This window comes from Asterias rubens, chromosome 21, assembly GCF_902459465.1.
Source record: "Asterias rubens chromosome 21, eAstRub1.3, whole genome shotgun sequence".
Taxonomy (NCBI): domain Eukaryota; kingdom Metazoa; phylum Echinodermata; class Asteroidea; order Forcipulatida; family Asteriidae; genus Asterias; species Asterias rubens.
The window spans coordinates 11,599,062-11,625,432 of NC_047082.1; the positions used below are offsets into that span (position 1 = coordinate 11,599,062).

At 39.6% G+C, this 26,371-nt stretch overlaps 1 protein-coding gene across 2 annotated transcripts; it reads left to right on the forward strand.

The window, feature by feature from the left end:
* The first annotated feature begins 11 nt into the window (after window positions 1–11).
* On the forward strand, window positions 12–24,409 carry LOC117304674 (transcription initiation factor TFIID subunit 2-like). Of its 2 annotated transcripts, XM_033789243.1 has the most exons (27): window positions 12–172; window positions 1,237–1,291; window positions 1,862–1,934; window positions 2,588–2,678; window positions 3,536–3,654; window positions 5,183–5,280; window positions 5,928–6,166; window positions 7,018–7,120; window positions 7,568–7,686; window positions 7,966–8,179; window positions 8,799–9,062; window positions 10,177–10,269; window positions 10,986–11,162; window positions 12,613–12,722; window positions 13,419–13,484; window positions 14,438–14,570; window positions 15,138–15,257; window positions 16,114–16,254; window positions 16,615–16,725; window positions 17,234–17,344; window positions 18,028–18,244; window positions 19,760–19,934; window positions 20,548–20,647; window positions 21,847–21,945; window positions 22,560–22,721; window positions 23,279–23,471; window positions 24,100–24,409. In XM_033789243.1, exons 1-27 carry the CDS (start codon window positions 114–116, stop codon window positions 24,282–24,284), a joined length of 3,627 nt encoding a protein of 1,208 aa, XP_033645134.1. In that variant the 5' UTR covers window positions 12–113; the 3' UTR covers window positions 24,285–24,409. The 2 variants fall into 2 exon arrangements, with proteins under 2 accessions (XP_033645134.1, XP_033645135.1); XM_033789244.1 differs by lacking the exon at window positions 21,847–21,945.
* The last annotated feature ends 1,962 nt before the right edge of the window (window positions 24,410–26,371 follow it).

Here is a 26,371-nt window from a genome sequence, read left to right on the forward strand (position 1 = left end):
TGCATAAAAATGAGCGGAGCAGACGAATATTTTATTTTTCCTAACAAAAACTCCGTTTATTTAGGTTTTCGAGTTGATTGTGGTCCAATTAGGTCATAGAAAAACCGCTAAAGATGTCCAAGATCTTCAAGAAAGGAGAGAAAACGTTCGAGACACCTCGTCCATTTAGATTATAAGTATTTCTTTTTTTTCTCGTTCTATAAATAAGCATTGCCTCTCGTGTTAGCAAATTGTGCAATGTTCAGGTCGGGCATTTTACGATAATGCGCATTTACCAATGACAACTTATAATGTGCACGAGTTGATCTTGCGCATTGATGGAAAAACTGTTTAATGTGGCGCAATTTAAGAAAGATTGCAATCAATTCAAAACAACAACTTTGGATTTGAATATTGAAAGTTTGTTTGTGAATGCATAGGTACAAATGTAATTTTGTAATTTCCTCCTGTACAAGAAAATTATGCTTTTATGTTTTGCTCGTTTGAATAGAGGTTTGTCAATTTTGTTTTGTTTGGTTGGCCCGGGTTTTTATCATTCAAACATGAACATGATCGCACGATGATTTGATTGATTAAATTTAAATAATTAATTATTTAGAATCTGAATTAAAACTATTTTAATAGATATAGGCCTATCTGGTTTTAAGTTTGTTTTCTCTAAAACAGTGTTAACTTTATTATCTTTATGTGGGAAAAATATTAAGTAGTTGTGATTACGTAACGCATCTTGTCGGGAGGAGGGACGTTATCACAACTACTTACCAACCAAAATAACCTATGGGGTCCTATGGTTTTGGTATAAATTGCAAAAAAAAACCATATAGTTCATAACGCCTGACATGCACAGTCTTTTTTTTTATTAACACTCTGTCTCTGTTGGGTGTGATTTAGTGAACGTCAAGCAATTCATTTATTTTTGTTCCCAAAATTAGTATCTAAATCTTATGTACTCATATGAGATAATCTTTTACATGAATCTCGTACATGAACAAAATCTCAAGCCTGATACTAGTGATAGTGACACTTTTTCATTGTCAAATAAACATTAACAAAAACTTTAGAAGGGACTTCCTGTCACCCTGTGATTGGATTTTTGTTATTTCCTCTTAGTCTTATACAAGAAAATTAATGCTTTTAAAGTGTTGCTTGATTTATTGAAATTGGTCAACTACATGTACAATTAGTGTAGACTAAATTTCAGACTAATTTTATGTCCTTTTTGTTCTGTATTTTTACGAATCATCAGATATTGTGCATAACCGGAGTCAACTTTCAGAGGAAGTCAATCATCGTAAGTTTGCTCAAACTGACAATTCTTGAAAAGTTGTGCATGTACATGTATTCTGTTTTCCTAAAAATCACATCTAGTTAATGGAAAAATAAATGATCGCAGTGCGTCGTTGTTGATAATTTAACAAATTCAAATTCTGTTGTTAAAAGTGCCTGAACTAATGGCGGTCAGTCGTGTCTTGCCTCACCTTCCACCTCTGGGACTCCGGTTCGAATCCCACTGGGACACTATGTGGATCAGATTTTCATTCCTTTCTTGACTGTGTGCGTTTTCCCTGGAATAATTCTCCCACTTCTAAAACTGGAATTTTCTTAATTGTCTTCTCTCTTCTCGTTTGGCTCTAACAAGAGCATTGGGAACATGTGTACTTTTCTTTAAGCTGTTCACTTAATGTTGTCATTTTCTTAATCTTTTGCAATTTTTACTGTCATGCGCCCTCGAACAGGCTGGTCCTGGAGAGAGTGCACTCGAACAGGCTGGTCCTGGAGAGAGCGCAATATAAGATCAATAAATTATTATTATTATCCAAATCAAAATCTAATGCCTACATGTATTGTTATTTTATTGCAGGGCTATGTTGAACTACATCTCCTTCCCCTTAGGTCAGGGGTCAATCGGATCTTCCTCAACAGCAAACAGTGCAATATCCTTTATCTGACATTGGCAGATCATGTTGAGATTAAGAATCTACTCAAAGCATTTCAAACAAGTTTATGAACCAATTTTAAATTTAATAGATGTAATAGATCGCATCAGAGGTGAGGATTGAGAAATTCACTTTGGTTTTACTCAAACACCAAGCAATAAGCACTGTGTGATGGACCTGATTGAAAAGTGACTTTGAAGTAAGTATCCAAATGTATTCATTGGATTTGTTTTCAAATAATTCTTGTGGTTGTTCCATTCTGTGGTGCATTAATCAGCCTGCCATCAAAAGAGGCACCAAGCAGAGCAACTGGTTCCTACAAATTCTTCTTTGATCTTGTGGTATGGTTTGCAGTGTAGGTTGACCACAAAAGAACACAATTCATTTGAAATGGAATGCCTCAACATACTTGCTAAGCGCCCCACAAGTGCTCACAAGATTTTGACAAGCGCTTGTGCAGAGCAGGTACTTTTGGTTTGCCAATCAGTTGAAGTGGATTGTGTTAAAAGACTTGCATTTTTACACGCGCTCGCTAATTATATTAGCACAGTGAATAGTTTTCTATGTAAATACCAATACTATATAAATCTTATTTCCATTATCACATCGTTGTAAGGGTAGAACTATTATTTACCTTAACTAAAGAACACGAATCTATCGTATCTGCATTAACGAGATATGGGAGGCGTCATTCATGTACAGTGATCCGTCACTCTCCATCTGCCAAAATGAAACGAAACAGTAAGTTCATACAGTCGGCTCAAATCAGAAAGGATTTATAAGACCTCGAACAACCCAGAAAGTATTTATATTATCTTGTCAGTCCTTTCTGCTGTGAGCTGACTGGGTCTTTCTAGAGGTCTTTTAAGTCCTTTCTGCTCTGAGCCAACTGGGCTTTTCCTTACTGCTCTGAGCCAACTGGGCCTTTTCCTTTCTGCTTTGAGCCAACTGGGCCTTTTCCTTTCTGCTCTGAGGCAACTGGGCCTTTTCCTTTCTGCTCTGAGCCAACTGGGCCTTTTTCCTTTCTGCTTTGAGCCAACTGGGCTCTTTCCTTTCTGCTCTGAGCCAACTGGGCCTTTTCCTTTCTGCTTTGAACCAACTGGGCCTTTTCCTTTCTGCTCTGAGCCAACTGGGCCTTTTCCTTTCTTAAAGGCAGTGGACACTATTGGTAATTAAACCTTTCTTGATTACGAGTAATGGGGAGAGGTTGGTAGTATAAAACATTGTGAGAAACAGCTCCCTCTGAAGTGACGTAGTTTTCGAGAAAGAAGTAATTTTCCACGAAAATGGTCTCGAAATCAAGCATCTGAAAGCACACAACTTCGTGTGACAATGATGTTTTTTCTTTCATAGTTATTTCGCAACTTCGACGACCGATTGAGCTCAAATTTTCACAGGTTTGTTATTTTATGCATATGTTGAGATACACCAGGTGAGAAGACAGGATTTTGACAATTACCAATAGTGTCCACTGCCTTTAAGCAGAGCCATGAAAGTGGGCCCAGACCTGCATTACATGATACACTAGTCTTTCCAATAAACCTATGAATATTTGAAAATTAAATTTCCTTTAATAATAATGTTTGTTTTGTTTACAGGCGTAATCTTGATTTCTTTTCTGGCTGCCACAGTACAGCCATGAACTCTGTTGACCCCGATCAGGCCAATGGAGAGTTATTGATTAAGATTCCTCAAGACGCCATGCATCTTGTCAATGGTAAGTAAAGTTACCTAAAGGGTTTTGGTACTTTTTGTAGGACACAAAACCGATGTCCACAGACTTACGCAGTTTGATGATAATGATAGTAAAAAGCTTCCTTTAAAATATTACTATAAGTGCTGTAGTTTTTGAGAAATGAATAAAACAAAGTGTTTTACCCATTTTCTCAAAAACTACAGCACCTCAGTAAACAATATTTTAAGAGAAGCTTTCTACCATCATTATCTTCAAACGGTGTAAGTTTAGTGTAAATCTGTGGACATTGTGTTTTGTACCCAGACCCTTTAAAGTAGAATCATGTATAGGTTTTTGTCAACGTAATGCTGATATAAAGGCAGTGGACACTATTGGTAATTGTCAAAGACTAGCCTTCACAGTTGGTGTATCTCGACATATGCATAAAATGACAAACCTGTGAAAATTTTAGCTCAATCGGTTATCGAACTTGCCAGATAATAATGAAAGAAAAAACACCCTTGTCACACGAAGTTGTGTGCGTTTAGATGGTTGATTTCGAGACCTCAAGTTCTAAATCTGAGGTCTCGAAATCAAGTTCGTGGAATGTTACTTCTTTCTCAAAATCTATGGCACTTCAGAGGGAGCCGTTTCTCACAATGTTTTATACCATCAACCTCTCCCGATTACTCGTCACCAAGAAAGGTTTTGTGCTAATAATTATTTTGAGTAACTACCAATAGTGTCCACTGCCTTTAAAGGCAAAATTAATAAAGAAAAATTCAAAAAGGGTCGCATGTGAAATTTGCAGCTGAATACAGTGTCTACTTGCTGAGACATGCAAAATAACTGTCATGGTATTTAAAAAAAAAACCTTGAATCAATCCATGTTTTTTGCGAGTATATAGTTTACACCTGCATCTCTTTTAAAAGCACTGGACAAAATAATTATTAGCATAAAACTTTACTTGTGAATGAGTAATGGAGAGCTGTTGATAGTATAATACATAGTGAGAAACGGCTCCCTCTGAAGTAATGTACATGTAGTTTTTGAGAAAGAAGCAATTTCTCACTAAAATGTTTGAATTTGAGACCTCAGAATTAGAATTTGAGGTATCGAAATCAAGCATCTGAAAGCACACAACATGGTGAGGACTTCACTTAACCGAGTTGGGCTATCAACCCAGAGCAACTGCCACCAGGGGCACGAAGCTACATACTCCTGGGGCTGAAACAGGGTTACCCCCTTCACAGTCAGTAAGGATGTAGGCATGGGTATCATCCACTAGGAGCCTGACTGTCGGAGCCAAATGCAATACCTTCCAAACTTTTTAAGGCAGCAATGAAGGTTAAGTGACTTGCTTAAAGGCACAAGTGTCATGACGAGGATTTGAACCCCCCCAGCGCTTTGGTCCGGTGGACTAGACCACTCAACCACGACACGCCACGCAGCAATATTTCCAAACAGACACCAACCTTTAACAATTTGAGAATCAATTCATGCATTAGAGTGACCGGAGAGACACTCCTTGTTGCAGAGAGTTGATTTTAATATTTTGATGTATTTCAGATCAGAAGATGTTACAAGTCAGCATAGAGTTTTCCTTGGAGAGACCCCAGGGTGGAATTCACTTTGTCGTCCCTGACACTGAAGGATCCATGGCAGAGGTGAGATTTTTCATGCGACTCAAATTAAAATTTAAAACCCTTAAATGGGAAAGTATACCTTTAGTTTTTGGAAGTATTGTTTTGAAGAAACAGGTTTACCAGCTAAAATTCCACAACGTTTACATTGCTGTGACTGGTTGCCCACTAAATTTTTTGCTTAGAGAAGAAATTTACAAAGCGGTATTTTCTACTAAACAGCTTTAAGAAATTGGGTGGTTAAAGGCAGTGGACGCTATTGGTTATTACTCAAAATAATTATTACCATAAAACCTTACTTGGTAACGAGTAATGGGAGCTGTTGATAGTAAAAAACATTGTGAGAAATGGCTCCCTCTGAAGTAAAGTAGTTTTCGAGAAAGAAGTAATTTTCCATGAATTTGATTTCGAGACCTCAGGTTTAGAATTTGAGGTCTCGAAATCAAGCATCTGAAACCACACAACTTCGTGTGACAAGTGTGTTTTTCTTTCATTATTATCTCCAAACTTCGACGAACAATTGAGCTCAAATTTTCACAGGTTTGTTATTTTATGCATATGTTGAGATACACCAAGTGAGAAGAGTGGTCTTTGACAATTACCAACAGTGTCCACTGTCTTTAAAGAGAAGAATTTATAAATATTTCTTTTCTCTTTTTTTTTTTTTTTAGAGAGCTGCTCATATGTTCACCTACAGTCACGACAACTCATCCCGGGCGTGGTTTCCATGCATCGATACCTACTCAGAACCATGTACATGGAAGCTAGAGTTCACCGTCGATAAAGCCATGACGGCCGTAGCATCGGGGGATCTTGTGGAGACTGTGTACACTCTAGACATGAGAAAGAAAACCTTTCATTATATGCTCAATGTGCCGACCTCTGCGCCAAACATTGCATTCGCTGTGGGGTAAGTTTCTAATGCAGGGTTCTTTGATTTCCAGTTCTAGTTTTTTGATGAAACAATGACAAATAAGTTTAGTTTCCATTCCAAGTTTCAATATCTGCTTTTTTCACAAAGAACTTCTCTGCAAGCTATCCTTGGATCAAGTTAGTATATATACACCCATTATTTTTTAGAGTGTCGTGGCCGAGTGGTTAAGAGCGTCGAAGTCAAGTTCGAATGCTAAGTCACTGGAGTGTGGGTTCGAATCCCAGTCATGACACTTGTGTCCTTGAGCAAGATACTTTACTATAATTGCTTCTCTTCACCCAGGGGTATAAATGGGTACCTGTGAGGAAAGAGGTTGATATTGTGTATGAAAAAGCCTTTGTAGCGCCACGGCAGCTCGGGGCCGTATACTCCCTATAGGGAGCTGAGAAAGATTAAAGGGATGTTATTGGCCCAATGACCAGGGGACTAATGTAAAGTGCATTGATAAGGTTTGTTGTGAAATGCGCTTTATAAGAATTTGTTATTATTATTACTATTTTTGACAGGTAATTCTACAGGCCTGGAATTTCATATTTGAGAGGGCAAGGCCATTTTCATCATAAAGTCTATGGGAAACTTTTGAAGGGGTACCAATGCAAAGACCAGGGGAAACAGATACCATGGCCTCCTGGGGGATTGCAGGCCTGATTCAATATTGTCAGATGGTTATTGTGTCTCGTTTGAATTGCTACATCCTGTTGATAAGTAGACCTTGAAGGCGTGCATGTTTGCTGCATGCACCAATGGGTTTGCTTCTTCATGCTCCAAAGCTGGCCAGGCAATTTTACAAAACTAAATTAAAGTTTGTGTATTTAAATGCATTTCAGGCCGTATGAGATTTTAGTTGATCCAGTCATGCCAGAGGTGACTCATTTCTGTCTACCTCAGCTGAAGCCTCTCCTTGAACACTCCACAGCATTTCTACATGAGGTGAGTTCAGACCATCAATTGCTTCTCTGCAACCAGGAGTAGGAATATGAACCTCTGAGTGTAATTGACTGTGTGAGAGTTTGGGTTCTGTTTCAATCATGAATTATGATACATATATGGTTCACTTAAAACACCTTACCCCATTTGAGACCATAGCTGCCGTAAATCATTGCAAGATTTTACCTACTTCCACTCCTACAAGAGGGTCAACAAGGTGTTGGTAAATCAACAGCTAAGCTTTGGACATGGTTGCCAGTCTGACAACCTAGCTTAGGAGTGAAAAGTAACTAAAACAACATGTTAGCAACATCTAAACAGAAATTTGAAGGGAAAAAAAACCTTGTAACCCATGATTTATCTTCAATTTGGATGAACTTATTTAATGACAAGTGCTACGTCATTCTGAAATGGATAATAATGTGGTTGTGATTTGATTTTTGTTGACAGGCATTTGATTACTTTGAGGAGTGTCTGGGTACCAGATATCCCTACAGTAATTACAAACAGGTGTTTGTAGATGAAGCATATAGAGACTACTCCTCATTCGCTACACTCTCTATTCTCAGGTAAGACAACGAGTGGCTACAAATACCCACAAGGACGCAGACCTGCTGTCGATTTCACCATGGCGGCCACCGTGGCTAAGTGGTTAGACTGCAGGACTTGCAATCACAAGGTTGTGGGTTCGAATCCCCAGCTAACCACTGATTTCACAATGATGAATAAATATTGTCGTCTAGTTACTGAATCACAATTTCTTGATATGTGTAATTCATAATCATAGACGTTAAACCAATTTTTATAATCAATTTAGTTTATTCTCCGGCTTAACTTATTCCTTACAGCACCAATCTACTTCACTCGTCCCGCATCATCGATCAGACATTCATGACCCGACGCTTCATGGCGCAGTCCCTAGCCGAGCAGTACTTTGGTTGTTTCGTCAGCTCACAGAGCTGGTCTGATTTATGGTTGCCTAAAGGTATCTCCAAGTATCTGACAGGTCTACTGCTGAAGAGGATGTTTGGGGTCAACGAGTATCGATATCATATACACAAGGTGAGACAGATATGTATTTGGTTTGCGGTAACACCATGGTTGTATCTACTTGCCAGGTAGAGTTCTTCGAGAACTGTCTTTCTTTATTCTACTACCGCGGAGTAGATTGTTCGGGGGTTTGAAAAGTCGGACAAAATTATTGATTATCTTAAATAGGGACAGAACTGAATTTGACCTTTGTGCACCTGCTCTAAACCAAGTGGAAGTGTCATGGCCAAGCAGTTAAGAGCACAAATTCAAACTCTGGTGTTTCTAATCAGCAGAGTGTTGGGTTCAAGTCCCAGTTGCGACAGTTGTGTCCGTGAGCAAGACACTTAACCATTGGTTTGTCCTTCGGGTTGGACGTAAAGCCAATAGTCCCGCGTGTTGTGTCACGCACGTAAAGGGAACCCAGTGCTCTTATTAAAAAGAGAAGGGGGTTCGCCCCTGTGTTTCTAGTTTGATTGGCAGCATATTGTGCCACAACTCCTTGTAAACAACCATTACTCCACATACCTTGCAGGAAAAATACTGTGGGCTTTGATATGCCCCTTTAGGGGTCTGATAAAGCGCTATAGAACCAAGTATTATTATTATTATTATTATTAACCACGCGACACTTTTTGCCTTTTTTTTTCAGGAGTTAACCTCACTCTGTCAGTACGAGCAACAGATAGGAGGTGTCATCCTTCATTCCAATCCTCCAACAGCCCAAACCACCAGCACCGATGACACTGAGCCAGGTTCTACCAAACCCACCCCTAAGTCCGGGGAGAGCGGGGCGTATTTCTCCATCAAGAACCCTCACACGGTGTCCTGGAGGTATCATGAGATGATGAGGGTTAAGGCGCATCTCGTCATGAGGCTGATTGAGCTCAGGATCGGCCAAGATTTGCTTCTTCAGGTATGAAAACCTGTTGACATCGTCATCTTTCAAATTTTACCCACAAGGAGTGTCAAATAAAATGACTTTTTTCTGCACTTTGATTGTATGCAACTTTTCCTGGGGTCAGCTGATCTCCTCTTTTTATATTCTCATTTGTGCCACTTAAAGACACTGGACACTATTGGTAATTGTCAAAGACCAGTCTTCTCACTTGCTGTATCTCAACACATGCATAAAATAACAAACCTGTGAAAATTTGAGCTCAAGTGGTCATCGAAGTTGCAAGATAAAAATGAAAGAACAAAACACCCTTGTCACACAAGTTGTGTGCTTTCAGAAGCTTGATTTCGAGACCTCATATTCTAAATCTGAGGTCTCGAAATCAAATTAGTGGAAAATTACTTCTTTCTCGAAAACTAGGTTACTTCAGAGGGAGCCGTTTCTCACACTGTTTTCAACTATCAACAGCTCCCCATTACACATTACCAAGTAAGGTTTTATGCTAATAGTTTTTTTGAGTAATTACCAATAGAGTCCACTGCCTTTAAACTTGAAAACAAACACTGTACGAAACGATTGGAATTTTGTAATTTTTTTTTTGGGGTGAAGTAACAGTTTCATGCCTGACTTGTTACTAAGCTACACCCGTTTCAGTCGCGCCAAACCAAACTATTGAATTAAGAGCATTCATGAGCCAAACCTAATGTAACTGTTATGTTAAAGCCATTGGACACTTTCGGAACAGAAAAAAATTAAAAGTTCACAGATTAACAAATAACTTACAGGGTTTACAGAAGGTAATGGTGAAAGACTTCTCTTGAAATATTATTCCATAAAATGCTTTACTTTTTGAGAAAACATTAAAACAATATCAACTCTCGATATCGAGAGTAACAGATTTATTTTAAACACATGTCATGACACGGCGAAACATGCGTAAGTAAACAAGGGTGGGTTTTCTCGTGATTTTCTCCCGACTCCGATGACCAATTGAACCTAAATTTTCAGAGGTTTGTTATTTTATATAGAAGTTGTGATACACGAAGTGTAGGCCTTTGGACAAAACTGTTTACCGATGTTGAGCGATTGCTTTAAATGCTAACGTTCTCCCGCTATGTTTTATATCTACCAGGTGTTCAACAAGTTACTGTCTCTGGCTACTTCAGCTGCAACTCTTAAATTCATCACTAACTCCTGGGGTAACATGCTCCTGTCGACAAGCGGGGTGAGTTAAGACAAACAATTTTTTTGTGACCCAGTTAATTTTGAATTTCTCTTTGATCTTATATTGATTGCTAACTTGTTTTTAGCAATGTAGGCCCACCCATTGGACAAAACACCAATCCAGAGGTAACTTAAATAAATGTGCCTACATTGAAATATTTCTGGTCATGAAACTAAGGGTTCCTCACAAGTGAACTACGTAAGTCACTGTAAGAAGAAACTATAAATAAATAGTAAACTTGCGGGTACAACCATGTGTGAATCTTTTTTGTTCGAGTGTTAGCTCTGAGAGAAGAGGTGGTGTGGTCTCGACGTTTCGAACAGTATACTCTGCTAGTCTTCAGGAAAATCACTTTAGCTCTCACGCATGAAGCAACCTGCAAACAAGTGTGCTTGATATGTGAACAACACTTGGGTGAACCACTAACCTTCTACGATAAGTGTTCTAGGTTCTTTTACATGCACTGCCAATTGAAGGGCAAAGCAATAATGGTAAAGCTTGCTTAAGGACACAAGTGTCACGACCGGGACTCGAACCCACACTCAGAGCTTGAGTCCGGTGCTCTTAACTGCTTGGCCATATGGCACACTTTTGAGTCACTTTTGTCAATTCATTTTGTTGTAAATGAACAGAAGTATAAGTGTCAATTTCAAAACTGGTATTCTCAAAACTCTTTGTGTTTGTTTTCTTCTTCTCTTTCTTTCTTTTATCGTCAGTTCTTGAAGTCATTATCAACTGTCTCCGGTAAGGATCTTTCGTTGTTCTTGGACCAATGGGTGTACCAAGGAGGGATTGTTCAATTCCATGGCAGCTTCAACTTCAACAGAAAACGAAACATTGTGGAACTGGAGTTGAGACAAGACCCTGGGCGGAAAGGAATTCTGAAATATGTGGTGAGTAGAGCAAGTCCAGGAATACACATTTCACTCACTTATTCATCCTCAGACCGTCAAGTTGGGCGTTGGGGGTACCACGATAGTTGCCACAGTGCTCTGTCCTCTGTCATGCTTTAAAGTCACCTGGAAATAGATTTTGTTTTTCTTTCAAACATAAGAGTATATGCTTACGAACAATAAAACAATTTTTTTAGTAATTGTTTATCACGATTTATATGTTTAAAAAATATATAAAGTTGTTTGGGGGGCTGACTCCGCCTACCCCTTTTGTGACGTCAATCGAGGCAGACTTTGCCTGCAGTGCGTATAGTAAACACACGTGCAAAGTACATGTACGTCCAAGTCGTGAGTTGGTACATTTCAAAAAGTGTTTTTCTGCATTCAGCAGCAATACACCTGGTCGGCATTGCCGGAAAAAACATTTTTTTTTTTGGAAACGTACAACCTCAAGACTTGGTCCGTACATATAGTTTGCAATTGTGTTTACTCTACGCATTACAGGCAAAGTCTGCCTCGATTGACGTCACGAACAGCGCCCTCTCGGGTCGGGGTCTACTCTTTAATTTGTAAATAACATAAGAACTGCTTTTTTAAAACCTTAGTTAACTGTTTATTCACATTCCACTCATCAAAACACATATATTAGTCTCAAAAGCTTTATTTTGAAAAAATACCACTTCCAGGTGACTTTAAGGGCAGCAATATTTCGGCCCGTCCAGTCTCAAATGTGGTCAGACCAGGACTTCCTTTGTCTGCCTCTCTGTCGCTTGCCCTCAACTGTTCCTTGGAGGATTGTATCTACTTTTGTCTGCATTGTTGTATCTTTTTTATGTCGGTTATTTTTCGGTTTAATAGTCTTGTTTTTTTGCCTTTTAGTTTTTATTGTTAGGCGCATTGAGGAATCTTTGATTCATAATGCGCCTTATAAATGCTGTTTGTTATTATTATTATTATTATTTTGGACAGTGAGTCGTGACGGGACACATGTCCATACCAGGAAAGCTTGCTGCCTTTCACTGTTGAAAGTAGTGGATCCTGAATGCCTGCATATAGGTGTGAATTTGCTGCTAAACAAAGTCATTTGTCTCACCGGCGGGCAACATTGATTGATTGATTTTTCTCGTGCTCTTTGTATTAGAGAAACCTTTATCTAAGTGCGGCCATCTTGCATTTTCACCCATTTAACTTCAATGTACCCAAATTGAGGTTGGTCGGAAAAATAGTCTGGTTTCTTGTTGTACAATGAATATTAGCCTCCCTTACTGTTATTGGATACAGGGAACATGACCAAGATGGCTGCAGCATGATAAAGGACGCCTTGCTATCCAATACATTGTCCCCACTTGACGTCACACAGTATAAAGACAGACAGCCTTTGAGACACTTTCAGACACACTTTTGAACTGAATATTATAGATATTATTATTGTTGTTATTTATCATTGCAGGGACCGCTGAAGGTAACAGTTCAAGAGTTAGACGGATCCTTTGAGCATACTCTACAAGTTGAAGATAACGTAACGAAAGGAGACATCACTTGTCATTCAAAAAGCAGAAGGTATTATAACAAAAACATTCTGCCTTTTGATTGGTTTAGAGCACACCACATAATAAGTCTTAGTTTTACTAAACACCGCATGAATGCAACGCGCTATACACGCAGCAAATAAGGAACTAGTTGTTTTGTTTACTTTACCAAATTGAAGCTTTGAGGTTAGAAACATAGGAAAGATCAACTGAAATTAGGAAACATTTGTTTGTGCATGAAGTAAACATTTGTTACCTGGAAAGTTTGGCACACAAGTTTTCTCAACTGTACTGCCATCTACAAGGAAAACAAAGCTACAGAAGACGATCAGAGCATACTGATCGAATTGCGAGTTGGAGCCAACGGTTCTGTTCAAAACCACCCCAACTCATCTCATTTAGAGATAGTCATTACATGTTGTTACCGCAAACCTTTCCATAAAGCTACACAACTGATTGAAAATAATCACAACATACATTGTACCTTTGGAAATGAGAACAAATGTCTCCATTACCAACAGAAAACTTTTGTACCTAAATTCATACATGTATGAGGAGAAGTAAGTTACTTCAGAGGGAGCCGTTTCTCGCAATGTTTTATACTATCAACCTCTCCCCATTACTCGTTACCAAGTGAGGTTTTATGCTAATAATTATTTTGAGTAATTACCAACAGTGTCCACTGCCTTTAAGGGTTACAATCTGTATTACTATTGTTTTTCCATAGGCACAAGAAGAAGAAGATTCCATTGATGAATGGTGAGGAAGTGGATATGGATCTTAGTACCATGGAGTGAGTATGATTTACAACCCTACCCCAATGCTTCAAGGAATTTCCTTTCATACAATCAAACCAAAATCATTGAGAACGGCTAATAGATGTCAAATTCTTGGTCTTGGTTTCCTCAATGTGATCTGTAAACACTTTGGCGCTCCATAGCCGTTTTGCATTTTTGATCTTTCCATTCCAATTAGAAGGGATCTCAAAAAACAGCCAAAATTTGTGTTACATGCGAGTTGGAAGTTGTTAAAATGTATAAAATTAAACCAGGAAGTACACCAACAAACAAGTACTTACAGAGATATGTTATCTTTGAACAGGGATATGAAACGGTAAGTCTGTGTTTTAGTATTCCAGGGATGAGATTGTTCAGACTTTTGGCTGAATTCAGACCTTTTATGTCGGCCTGATGAAGAAAATCAGACAATATATTTTTCCACAAATAAATAAATCCTGCTCTTTGGTCTACTTCTCTAGTGCTTTGGATACTGTTTCCAAAAGCTCCTTGGAATCTATAACCCCAGGGGTTACCACACAGTAGAAATTGCATCATAATTCAACATACCTTTGAATTTGTATCCAAGCTTCAGACTTTTCAGTTAGTACAGACTCCCACCCCTGTTTGAACAAGGGCATTTTCGTGCCTAATGCGTTGTTTTTACAAAATAGAGATATTAGGTTTTTGCACTGACATTCAGCCTTTGTACTCAGTGACTAAAATCGCCTATGGTGCGGAAGAGGGTGCGCGTATGAGTGCAGTCGAATAAAGTCACCTATGGTAAGGAAAGGCTTAGTAAACCAGGCTTAGTAAACCAGGCTTAGTAAACCAGGCTTAGTAAACCAGGCTTAGTAAACCAGAGTCCAAGAGTTTGGGTTTTGAGTTATCGTAATGTTGTTGGAGTTCGTAAGCGCAATTGGGTAAGAGTTACTATTAATTTATTGACACCATTATCTTGTACTTTCAGTGCTGACTCGCCAGTATTATGGATCCGTGTGGATACCAAGATGACACTGTTACGTCAAGTTATCTTCAAACAGCCGGATTTCCAGTGGCATTATCAGCTGCGATATGAGAGAGATATTATAGCTCAGATTGAGGTCAGTCAAAAATAAGTGTCAAAGTCACTAACAAAAAAATTGGATACAGAAAGGTAGAATGTGCTGTTGCAAACTGCTTTCAAACCAAAAGGACTTGTGGTCTATTAAAGACAGTGGACGCTATTGGTAATTGTCAAAGACTAGTCTTCACAGTTAGTGTATCTCAACATATGCATAAAAGAACAAACCTGTGAAAATTTGAGCTCAATCGGTCGTCAAAGTTGCGAGATATTAATGAAAGAAGAAACACCATTGTCACACGAAGTTGTGTGCGTTGAGATGGTTGATTTCGAGACCTCAAGTTCTAAATCTGAGGTAAACACTGCTGTATTATCAAAGACGCGCACGTAGTGATGATTTTACTCACCGTGCAATAGTACTTTTCGGATGGAACGAATAATACCTGGTGAATGGAACGAAAAATGCACGGTGAGTGACGTAGCGTGCAATAATACTTTTCTTTGCTATCACGTGACGGACAATCCTCCAATCAAATGGCAAGGATCTGCTTGGGTGTTATATAACACTGACTAATCAACTGATCAATGAGGGAAACCTTTCTTACAGGCCATTGAGAATCTTGAGAAGTTTCCGAGTACATCTACAGTGAATGTCTTATCAGAGTCCATTGAGAACAGACAATGCTTCCACAAGGTGCGCATGGTGGCTGCTCATTCATTAGCCAAGGTAAGGCAATTGTAATCCTCCGAGATGTAATTTCAAGTTTCTTCTCCACAGTTATTAGAGCCCGTCATTCCGTGAATTTCCCATTAACCAAAATCTTTGAGTTCTACTCTCCAGTTTCAGTGTAAAGTAGATATAAACATTCACCCTGGAAGCCACCAAGACCAGTGATCCTAAAAGTAAACAATCTGCGCTTACAGATGTAGGGAAACCTGCACTTACAGCAAGCGTACTTCTCGGGTTAGCAGGGAATTTTTGCTTGTGCATGTGCATACTCAACCTGACTAGGCGTTCTTCGCTAACACAGCTACCACAGAAAATCGGCACTAGTCATGTCAGCAAAGAATGGTGGCCATAAGCGCAGAATTCGGCGGTAAGCAGAGCCATGAAAACGGGCCCTGTTGTCAAATAACCAAATTTCTAAATAGCAGAGAGAAAGTCCTAGTGTGTCTTGTTCAACGTTTCAGTGGTTTAAAGGAACACGTTGCCTTGGATCGGTCGAGTTGGTACACCGTTTGTTATCAAACGTATATGGGTAAAAAGATGTTGTAAAAGTAGAATATAATGGTCCACATGAACATGCTTCGAAATTGCACGGTTTTCCTTTTACCTCGTCGACAAATGCGGTCGGCCATTTAAAATAGCCGACCGTCTTAGTTCGCAAAGTAAAAAGAATACCACACAATTTCGAGGTAAATTTGTGTGAATCATTGTATTGTACTTTTAAAAACATCTTTCTAACCATATGCATTTTTTAACAAACGGTTACAAACGCTTTTTATAGACCAACTCGTCGGATCCAAGGCAACAAGTTCCTTTAATTGTTTTATATTTGTTTTCTTGTCATTCCCTTCATCAGATCTCTAACGAGCTGGTAGCGTCCTACATGGGTCACACGGCTATCATCGCGATGTTCAAGAAGCTCTTTGGCTCCTACTCCTGCGCTGATATCGTCAGACAAAATAACTTCAATAGCTTCATGGACTACTTCTTACAAAAGGTAAAACTCTCTGATTATTTGGCGTTTATTTTTTTTTGAAAGACCTTGACATGATTGGTCCTGAAAGCTTTTCAATTTGTCAACTTTTTTTTGTAAGGGGGGGGGGCGCGGGGCAAAAAAAAATAAAAATGATTAGAGCGGAAATTGAACCTTTGTATTAATGTGCCAGCACTCTACAATTGGTGTGTGCATGATCCAATTAAGTCCACTTTTATAAATTTTGTTAGGTTTCATTGTTGCAACTGGTGCCCCTACCATTAATTGTCTGCTTAGCAAAGAAGTTTGCTAAGCATTATTTGCAGCTTTATGAAATTCAGCCTTGATGTTGTGCTTCAACTTTCCTTCCCTGTTATTAACTAGACGTTACCCGTAGCACTTGCCACAATCCGCAATGGCCACTCACTGTGTCCAAGGGAATCCCTCGACTTCCTGGTGGACCTGATCAAGTACAACGACAACACCAAAAACAAGGTATGTCATTCACTCCATCATTGGTAGATCAGGGTCGTGGATGGACCCAAATACTTTGTTTGCAGTGGAGGAAGGTGATATTTCATGGTGCTTCAACATTATTACCCCTGGTCACTGGGCCTTAACTCATTCCTTAAACTATCTCAGCTCCCTGGGGAGTATACAGCCTTGTGCAACAAATGCGCTACTCGGCTAAATCAATCACAAGAACCATCTCTGCCCTCACAGGTACCCATTTACCCCTGGGTGGAGAGAAGCAATTATAGTGTTGTCTTGCTCAGAGACCGAGATTTGAACCCACACTCTGCTGAACAGAATCACCAGAGCTTGAATTTGGTGCTCTTATCCGCTCCGCCACGACACCCCACAGGTCTTGTCAGAACTAATAGTCAGTTTTCAGATAACTACCACCGTGCATCACTCATTACTGCATTGACCAGGACGATAACTCAGCACCAGCGTTGAATAGTAATAATGAGGTTTCACGTTTTTGATTTGACGTGGTCAGTTTTCAGATAACTACTACCGTGCATCACTCATTACCGCATTGACCAGGACAATAACTCCAGCTGTGGCAATGGTCAGCACAAGCGTTGAGAATCTCACTCCAGAAACAAAGGTACCATCTAATCAGACTGTTTAAATCTCTTTAAGCTCCACCACTTCACAGGGTTTGCCCTAAAAAAATCATGATTTGTGTATGAACAAAGAAAACTTTACTTGAGTGGAACTTCAACCAGCAACCTCCCGATTAACGTACCGGCGTAGTTTGTAGAGTGCCGGTACTTTTATCTGGAGGTGGTGGGTTCAAGTCCCACTCTAGTAGTTTTTTCTTTGTTCAAACTCAAATCATTTAAAATTCACCCAGTCAGTCTCCTTCGGTTTATTACTTAACTTTTTCAGTGACTGGACAGCAGGACCAGCTATCTCGTCACTTTTCCACCAGCTTTTTCACTGGTCCGTATTTTAAGGTTTTTATTTATGTTTGTATGGGACTTAACTTGAAACCATAAACATTCCGAGCAGGCAGTGCTTTCATAGATTACTTTGGGAAGCAATAAACTAGGATTTATGTGTCTTGCTTTGTATTCCACTACCGCGGAGTAGATTTGCCTAATTCGAGAGACTTCTCAGTTCTGAAAAGAACTGTCTTGCTTTTAATTTCTACGCGAGTGAAAGGTAAGAAATCGGCAGGGACTACATGTACTACTTTCGCTTAGTGGATCAAGTGGACTTCTTGTTATAATAACTCTTGGTAATAATAATTCTTACGATTTCCTGGGTTACCGTTCCGTTTCTCAGATGGTCCTTGAGGAGGTGACTCGTTGTCTGAATCTTGAGAAGCTCCTACCCTGTTATCATCATCGAGTCACCATCAGCTGCCTTCAAGCAATCCGCACCCTCCAGAAGAACGGCCACCTACCCAGTGATCCAACGCTGTTCCAGACCTACGCTCAGTACAGTCACTTTGTAGAGATCAGAATGGCCGCGTTAGAATCTCTCGTTGATTATGTCAAAGGTGGAGTAGCATTTCGTGAATTTCCCATTAGCCAAAATCTCTTGAGTTCTACTCGCATGTTTCACTGTGACTCTTATCAACTGTTAATAGTGAAAAAGTCATATACACATTTATCCTGGAACCCACTTCCCAAAGGCGAGTAATCCTAACCCACAAGCCAAATAATGGCGTCAAATAATGGAAATGCTGAAGAGCGGAGAGAAAGTCCTTCTATTTCTTATTTGATTTCTCAAGATCAGTGTGTGGACAATTTGTATGATTAAAAGTTACTTAGATGACAGCATTTAACACTGTTTCCTAATACTTCACGTTATAAACAAGAACCTGTGTAAATGTTGTTGGTGTCTGTTTCAGCATAGAGCACGTTATGGTTTCAGTAAACTCACAAGCAGTGACACCCTAAAGCAGTGACACCCTAAAGCAGTGACACCCTAAAGCAGTGACACCCTAAAGCAGTGACACCCTAAAGCAGTGACACCCTAAAGCAGTGACACCCTAAAGCAGTGACACCCTAAAGCAGTGACACCCTAAAGCAGTGACACCCTAAAGCAGTGACACCCTAAAGCAGTGACACCCTAAAGCAGTGACACCCTAAAGCAGTGACACCCTAAAGCAGTGACACCCTAAAGCAGTGACACCCTAAAGAAGTGACACCCTAAAGCAGTGACACCCTAAAGCAGTGACACCCTAAAGCAGTGACACCCTAAAGCAGTGACACCCTAAAGCAGTGACACCCTAAAGCAGTGACACCCTAAAGCAGTGACACCCTAAAGCAGTGACACCCTAAAGCAGTGACACCCTAAAGCAGTGACACCCTAAAGCAGTGACACCCTAAAGCAGTGACACCCTAAAGCAGTGACACCCTAAAGCAGTGACACCCTAAAGCAGTGACACCCTAAAGCAGTGACACCCTAAAGCAGTGACACCCTAAAGCAGTGACACCCTAAAGCAGTGACACCCTAAAGCAGTGACACCCTAAAGCAGTGACACCCTAAAGCAGTGACACCCTAAAGCAGTGACACCCTAAAGCAGTGACACCCTAAAGCAGTGACACCCTAAAGCAGTGACACCCTAAAGCAGTGACACCCTAAAGCAGTGACACCCTAAAGCAGTGACACCCTAAAGCAGTGACACCCTAAAGCAGTGACACCCTAAAGCAGTGACACCCTAAAGCAGTGACACCCTAAAGCAGTGACACCCTAAAGCAGTGACACCCTAAAGCAGTGACACCCTAAAGCAGTGACACCCTAAACCACATGTTGAAAACTGCTCTTTCCTAAACCATTGAGTACCAACTCAATGGTCTATGGGTTCCATAGGTAATGAGGATAACAAAACTAAAGGCCTGTGATTTGTTAAAAGCAGCATTCTCCCTAGGATGGTCCACTGGCCAAATGGTAGTTAAAATATTTTAAGACCAGTCAACCCGTCGGCGCATGAACAAGTTCACGCCCAAGCTGTCCATCCTCTTGTCTGTTTTGGTTATTGTCTTACAATTTTTGTTACTCTCTTTAGTTGAAGCCAATGCGGACATCTTTTCGTGGCTTCTGGACATCGTTGAACAAGATCCCATGCCATCAGTCAGACATCGTTTGTTCCAGATGCTCATCGATAATCCACCATTTAAGCATAGAGAAGAATCACCGCTTAATAACGAGGCTCTGGTGGAGAGAATGTGGACTCTCATGAAGTAAGTACATGGCCCAAGCTGGGTTGGGATTTTCCAAACTGCTGCATGTCGTAATCAACATACCCAATTTCATGGAGATGCTAAGCACAACACTTTGCTTAGCATAAAATTTTGCCTTGATAAAAACAGGATTACCAACCAAATTTCCATGTGATTTTCAGGATAAGCAAACATCAGCTGAATACCAGCAACAAGCAATATGCAACAAATTAAAATTTGGTTGTTAATCCTAATTTTATCAAGGAAGAAATTTCATGCTAAGCAAATTGTTGTGCTTAGCAGTTCTATGAAAATACTGCTTGACAACTTTCTTTGCCAAGCAAAAATTTAGTGGGGGCATCAGTCACAACAACGTTTATGTAGTGTAATTTTGGCTGGTAACCTGTTTTTGTTCAGCAATACTTTTCTGTTGTTAGCAAGTTTCTGTGCTTACAGAAAATACTGCTTAATAACTTTCTTTGCTAAGCAATTATTTAGTGGGGCACCAGTCACAACAATATTAATGTAGTGTAAATTTTGGCTGGTAACCTGTTTTTGTTTAGCAATACTTTTCTGTGCTGGATCACGCCTGTTGTATCACTCAACCGCGCTACTCTTTCATTTTTCTTTGTAGCTGTGGTACGTCACACGATGCCAGGTTGCGATGCGATGCTGTTGACTTCTACCACAGTCTATACGGCAGGAGCCGTCCATCTTGTCTGCCAATACCTGAGGTTGGTAGTGAACACGCTTCTCTGTCTCCTCTGGTTCTTTTGCAACAAATCATAAGATTTTATTATTTTTTTCATTGTGCATTTCCTGTCTTCCCTTTCTTTTATCTTTCTTTATCAATTTGTTCAAATGATTTATTATTTATTTATTGAAATCTACAAAAGACCAACATTATCTCACCACGTCGGTGTATAACAATGTTTCTCTATTTTGTAAAACAGAACAAAACAAAAAAATTACATAGTAATGTAGAACACTGACCATAAGTGTTTAAAACTAAATAGAAACTGAATCCTGAATACAACTGGATGTGATGTGATAGCACAGCCATTGCTGGGAGTACTGGCTGTGCAATATTTTGTACACAAAAACATTGGAAAACTGTTGAGTGCCGATTGGTCTATTTTAAGCAATACTAGCCTTGTTTTTCAAGTATCTGCATGTTGTTTATGGCCATTTTGTGCATGCTGCATAAACAAAAATAAACTCTTGAACCTATGAATGACTCCATTTTCAACCCGACCCCCCTAACCTTCCTCAATTTTTTTTTTGTTAATTTGACATTGATCAGCTCACCAGCTTCCTGACATAAAAATCCTGTCCCAAGGTTCTGTGTCTGTCTATTGCATCTCCTCTGCCTTTCAATGAGCTGAAATCCCCCTACCCCAATTAGCCATTTGCGTGTTAGATCTGAATATTGTCTGGTACAATGACTTGCTTGATCACAAATTGCCACTTAAATTTGAATTCATCAGACTATCGAGACAGTTTCTATGTCACATGATTCAGGGCAAGCTTTTGCGTAGTTACGTATTAGAGACGGTGAACATCCATACACAATTCTGAATGGATGTGTATGGAACAATGGTACCAGGGTCTGCTCATCTGGAGGTTGCTATACAAAAGCTTGCCCCGAATCATTTGACCCACATGTAGCATCTGTCTCTATAGTCTGAGGAACTCAAATGTAAGCGGCAACTTGTGACAAAGCAAGTCATTGTACCAGACATTATTCAAATCTAACTCGCTAGTGTCTTATTCCCTCAGATTCAACCTCTTCCCCATGTTCTGATTACTTTTCCCCCTATCCTCTCTCCCTCTCCTATCATGTCTCCAACTCATCCCCCTCCCCCAGCCTACAGCAATGACCGTGTAACTGCACCCAGCATTTTGTTCTAATCTTTTTGTTTGCTGCATGTAGTTTGGCTTGGTGCTTAATTTAAAGGAGAAACGAACCATGCTGAATCCATCTATTGTAATCCCCGACGAAGACTCTATAGAGAGTGACTCACAATCCCTGGTAAGTATAGGTCACATGACACTCACATGACACATGATGCTTGATCACATGATGCACTTGCATGATAAGTCACATGTCGCATTCATGTAACATGACTTGTTGATCAAGATACTTTTAATCTTCCAGCAGTCATTGTTTAATTATTTATCTTTTTTCGAGATGGGATAATTCTATCAACGGTTTTTCCTCAAAATAATTCCTGGCTTACCCACACATTTAGCTCAAAATTTCCAAAATACACTTATGTTTTTGTCACATTACATAAAACCGCTTCTCAGGTTGTATCGTAAAATTGAGTGTGATCCCTGGCTACATGGCAGTTAAAGGTCGATTGTTTTTGACTTGGTACACCGGAATAAAGAAATTGACAGAATAGGGCTAATAAAGCTCATTTGCCTGCATGTTATTGCGGAGGTCGTTGGTTCAACTCCCGCTCTAGTTAATAATTTTTTGTTCATTCTCCAAATCAATAAATAAAACCATGACTAAACCAAGTGAAGACCACAACAAACACTCTCATAAAATACACCAGGATTTCTTTTTCTCTTTCGCGAAAATACATGTAAACTAATGCAGAATCTGAAGTTTGAATCTCGCATCCTCACTTTCCACAGAATGACAGTGAGGAGATGAAAGATGAGAGTCAGAATTCCGGTTCAGAGAGCAACGTTGATCGCAAACGGAAGACTATCTCTCCCCTCCCGTCATCCTCACAGCAACGAGGCGGGTCAAAGAGCGATGAAGAAGTTGAGGAAGACCACGCCTTAAAGAGGAAGGTAAAACATTATTATTATTAATTATTTTTTGCAAGTTCGCCCCAAACAAGGCTGAACGCCACTCTTTGTAAGGGGCTACAAGATAAAAAAAAACTATGTGCGAAAATAACTCGGGGGGAGCTGATGGTAGGAATTGATATTTCTCTTAAAACAGTCTAGATATATACAGTATGTACTAAGTAAAGTTAACCTACTTTTTTTCCAAGAACCTATGTGTACCATACTTGGAAGCACATGCTCAATACCCCCCCAAGGAGTTGAGATGGTTTAAGGATTGAAACATATGGCCCAGTGACCAGACGTCGATTTCACCAAACTTTTCCTAACTTAGGATTAATCTTAGGACTTAGGACGGTCTCAGTTCCGTATCAAAATACGTATGACGCATTGAACTCATCTTCAGTTAGGACGGGTTACTCGTCCTAACTCGAGATAGGATTGATCCTAGTGAAATCGGCTGCAGGGGTAATAATGTTGGAGCACCGTGAGCACCACCGAGTGATAGATTTGAGTGCTCTATAAGAAGCCAGTATGTATTATTCATTTTCACCATACAGAAATCTATACTAGAGACGCAGAGTAGCGTCATGTCTTCCGAGTCTTCGTCTGATGATGACGAAGCGCCCTCTATGGAGAAAACCGACCAGGCTACATCGATCCACAGGCAGATTAAGACGGAGCCCAGCACGCCAACAGCAACAAGTGTAAGAGTCAAGGAGGAGATGATGCCCAACCCTTCATCATTACCAGGTCAGTTTTATGCAAACCTTTTTGGTTCATTAAGTTTTTTTTTCCCGCTTCTCTCTAACTGAAGGAGACCAGGCTTGTGGCATGGCATTTTGGCTCAGTGTAACCCTATTCTGGTAAGCAAACTGTTTGCGCTTTGTTTAAAGGAACGTTACAGAATTGGTAAGAAACAAAAAACGTGAAGATCACAGATATACATAAAACTTACACGGTCTTATGATGATGATAGTAGAGTTTGGAGTTTATCGCTCAGTGAGTGTTTTATTCATTTTTGTTTTGTCATCGATGCAATGCAAAATTTGTAATCGGTTTTTCACTATTCTCTCGTGACCCAGATGGCCGATCGATCCCGAACTTCTACAGGTTTGTCAGTTTATGTATATGGTGGATTACATAAAGTGCTTACACTGCCAGCAACTTGTTTATTAGCAAAACCAATTCTGTAATTTTCCTTTAAAGGAAAAGTATACCTTTGTTTTCTTATTTCATATTTTGGACCGAGGTACATGTTTGTCACGTAATATAGGCTTGTGCTCTTCCACCTCCGGAAAATAGGTCCCGCTTTCGATTACTCACAGTCCCTCTAGTGACCTCATTGCTAGTCCATAACTATATATTGTTTTCTTAACAGGTCTCTCTAAACCCATGGAGTTCAAGTATCGTATCCCAAAACTAAATCGCAGCAGTTCGGACAAATCTTACGACCACAGCGGACAATCGACATCTGGAAGCAGCTTAAATAAATCACACAAGAAGAAGAAGAAGAAGGATAAACATCGACACAAGAAACGCCATGATCGGGATGTTCATGATTAGAGAGGGATGATTGGATAATGGTTGAATTATCTCCTTACCATAGTAGTAGTAATCAGGGTTTTTTATATTATAAGTTATCACACAAGCGCGAGTGGAAAACGGAAAAAAATATAGCGCTTCTGCGTTTCGGCTGAGTTGGATATGGGACGCAGACGCGCTATATTTTCCGTATTTCCACGAGCGCGCGTGTGATAACAGATTTATCTTCAAGCAAACTTGGCGCGTGACCATAGAACACACAAGACGCAGGTAGTGATATTAGCCGTGCAATATAGGTATTTATCACCACTCCATTCTGCGAATCTGATTGGTGGATTAGCGCGTACTTGAAGATAAAGAGCTTTATACACCATGTATTAAAGCGTTTCCAACAATATTACCCTGATTACTGGGCCTTTTCATTCCTTAAATTATCTCAGCTCCCTGGGGAGTATACAGCCTGTGCCGCCAAATATGTAGCGCACTCAAAGCTAACTCTCTCACAAGAACCATCTCTGGCCTCACAGGTACTCATTTACCCCTGGGTGGAGAGGAGAAATTATAGTTAAGTGTCTTTACTCAGGGACACAAGTGTGACGATCGGGATTCGAACCCACACTCTGCTGAACAGAAACAGCAGAGCTCGAGTTCGGTGCTCTTATCCGCTCGGCCTCGACACCCTGTAATAGTAGTAGGCTGGTCTCTCAGGTTATACCTACAGAAGGCTGCTGTGTAATGAAGCTTAAAGACACTATTGGTAATTGTCAAAGACCAGTCACCTAACTTGGTGTATCTCAACATATGCATTAAATAACAAACCTGTGAAAATTTGAAATCAAATTGGCCGTCGTAGTTGCGAGATAATAACGGAAGAAAAATCACCCTTATTGTCACATGAAGTTGTGTGCTTTCATCAGATGCTTGATTAAACCTCAAAATCTAACTCCTACATGTAGGTCTCGAAATCAAATTCGTGGAAAATTACTTCTTTCTCCAAAACTATGTCACTTCAGAGAGAGCAGTTTCTCACAATGTTTTATATTATCAAACTCTCCCCATTACTCGTTATCAAGTTAGGTTTTATGCTAATAATTATTTTTAGTAACTACCAGTAGTGTCCTTTGCCTTTAAAAGTTTGATCAAAATTATGAACAACTAGTCTAAACCACGTCAACAATGCCCTTTATGGCCGACTAGAAATGGTACAAAAACTTTAAATTGGGGGTGTGGGTGGGTCAAAAATTGAAAAAAACCCTAACATTTTAGGACAATGATCGTTCTGAATGGCCTCAAAGTTAGTTATTTGTGTTTATCCACAGTAAAGGATGTTGAAGTTCAGAAACTTGATGCAATGAGGGCCCCAAAAGTAGTTAGTTTTGCTTTCGTTTTATAGCATAAAAATATAATTTATAGAAGGTGCTACCTGTATGTTTATTTCAATGTGCATTTTTTTGCATTTCAAGCAAAATGGGAACGGGAAAATGGTTTCTGTTGGAAATTGTAGAGTGGCAAATATAATTTGTTGGTTTAATTGTAAATAGCTATAAATATGTACAAACATTGTATTTGTGGAAATAAAACAATCATGTCAAAAAATAATGTACGATTTATTTTTATTTTTTTGTGTACTTTGCTAACTGCTTGGGATTTTATTGTTAAGATACATGTTTAATTTCATTCGAAAGGTTTTAAATTTCTACATTGGTGAGATCTTTGATTTATTTAACACCATCACCAAAGGCCAATGAAAGTTGAACTGCTTATCAATGCCCATAGTTGAATTTATACATGCGGAAATGTTCAGTATTCATCGCTAAATATCTTTCTTTTAATACCAATATAAAGGTACAACAGTAATGAAAACTAAATGAATTTACACCTCGCCCTCCTTGTTTTGTTTTTACAATTGGCCTGAAGTTTGCCTGCATAAATCATTAAGTTGTAAAGAAAGGGTAACTTTGAAGCCCAAGTGCCCCCCCCCCCCCCTGCACCCCACCAAGGAAAATGGTATATATTTGACGGGTAAGCATTTTTACAAGTCTTAAATAATGATTTTTTGCAAGAACTTTTCCTTATCACTCTTTATGGCTGGCTTTTGTGAAAACCCA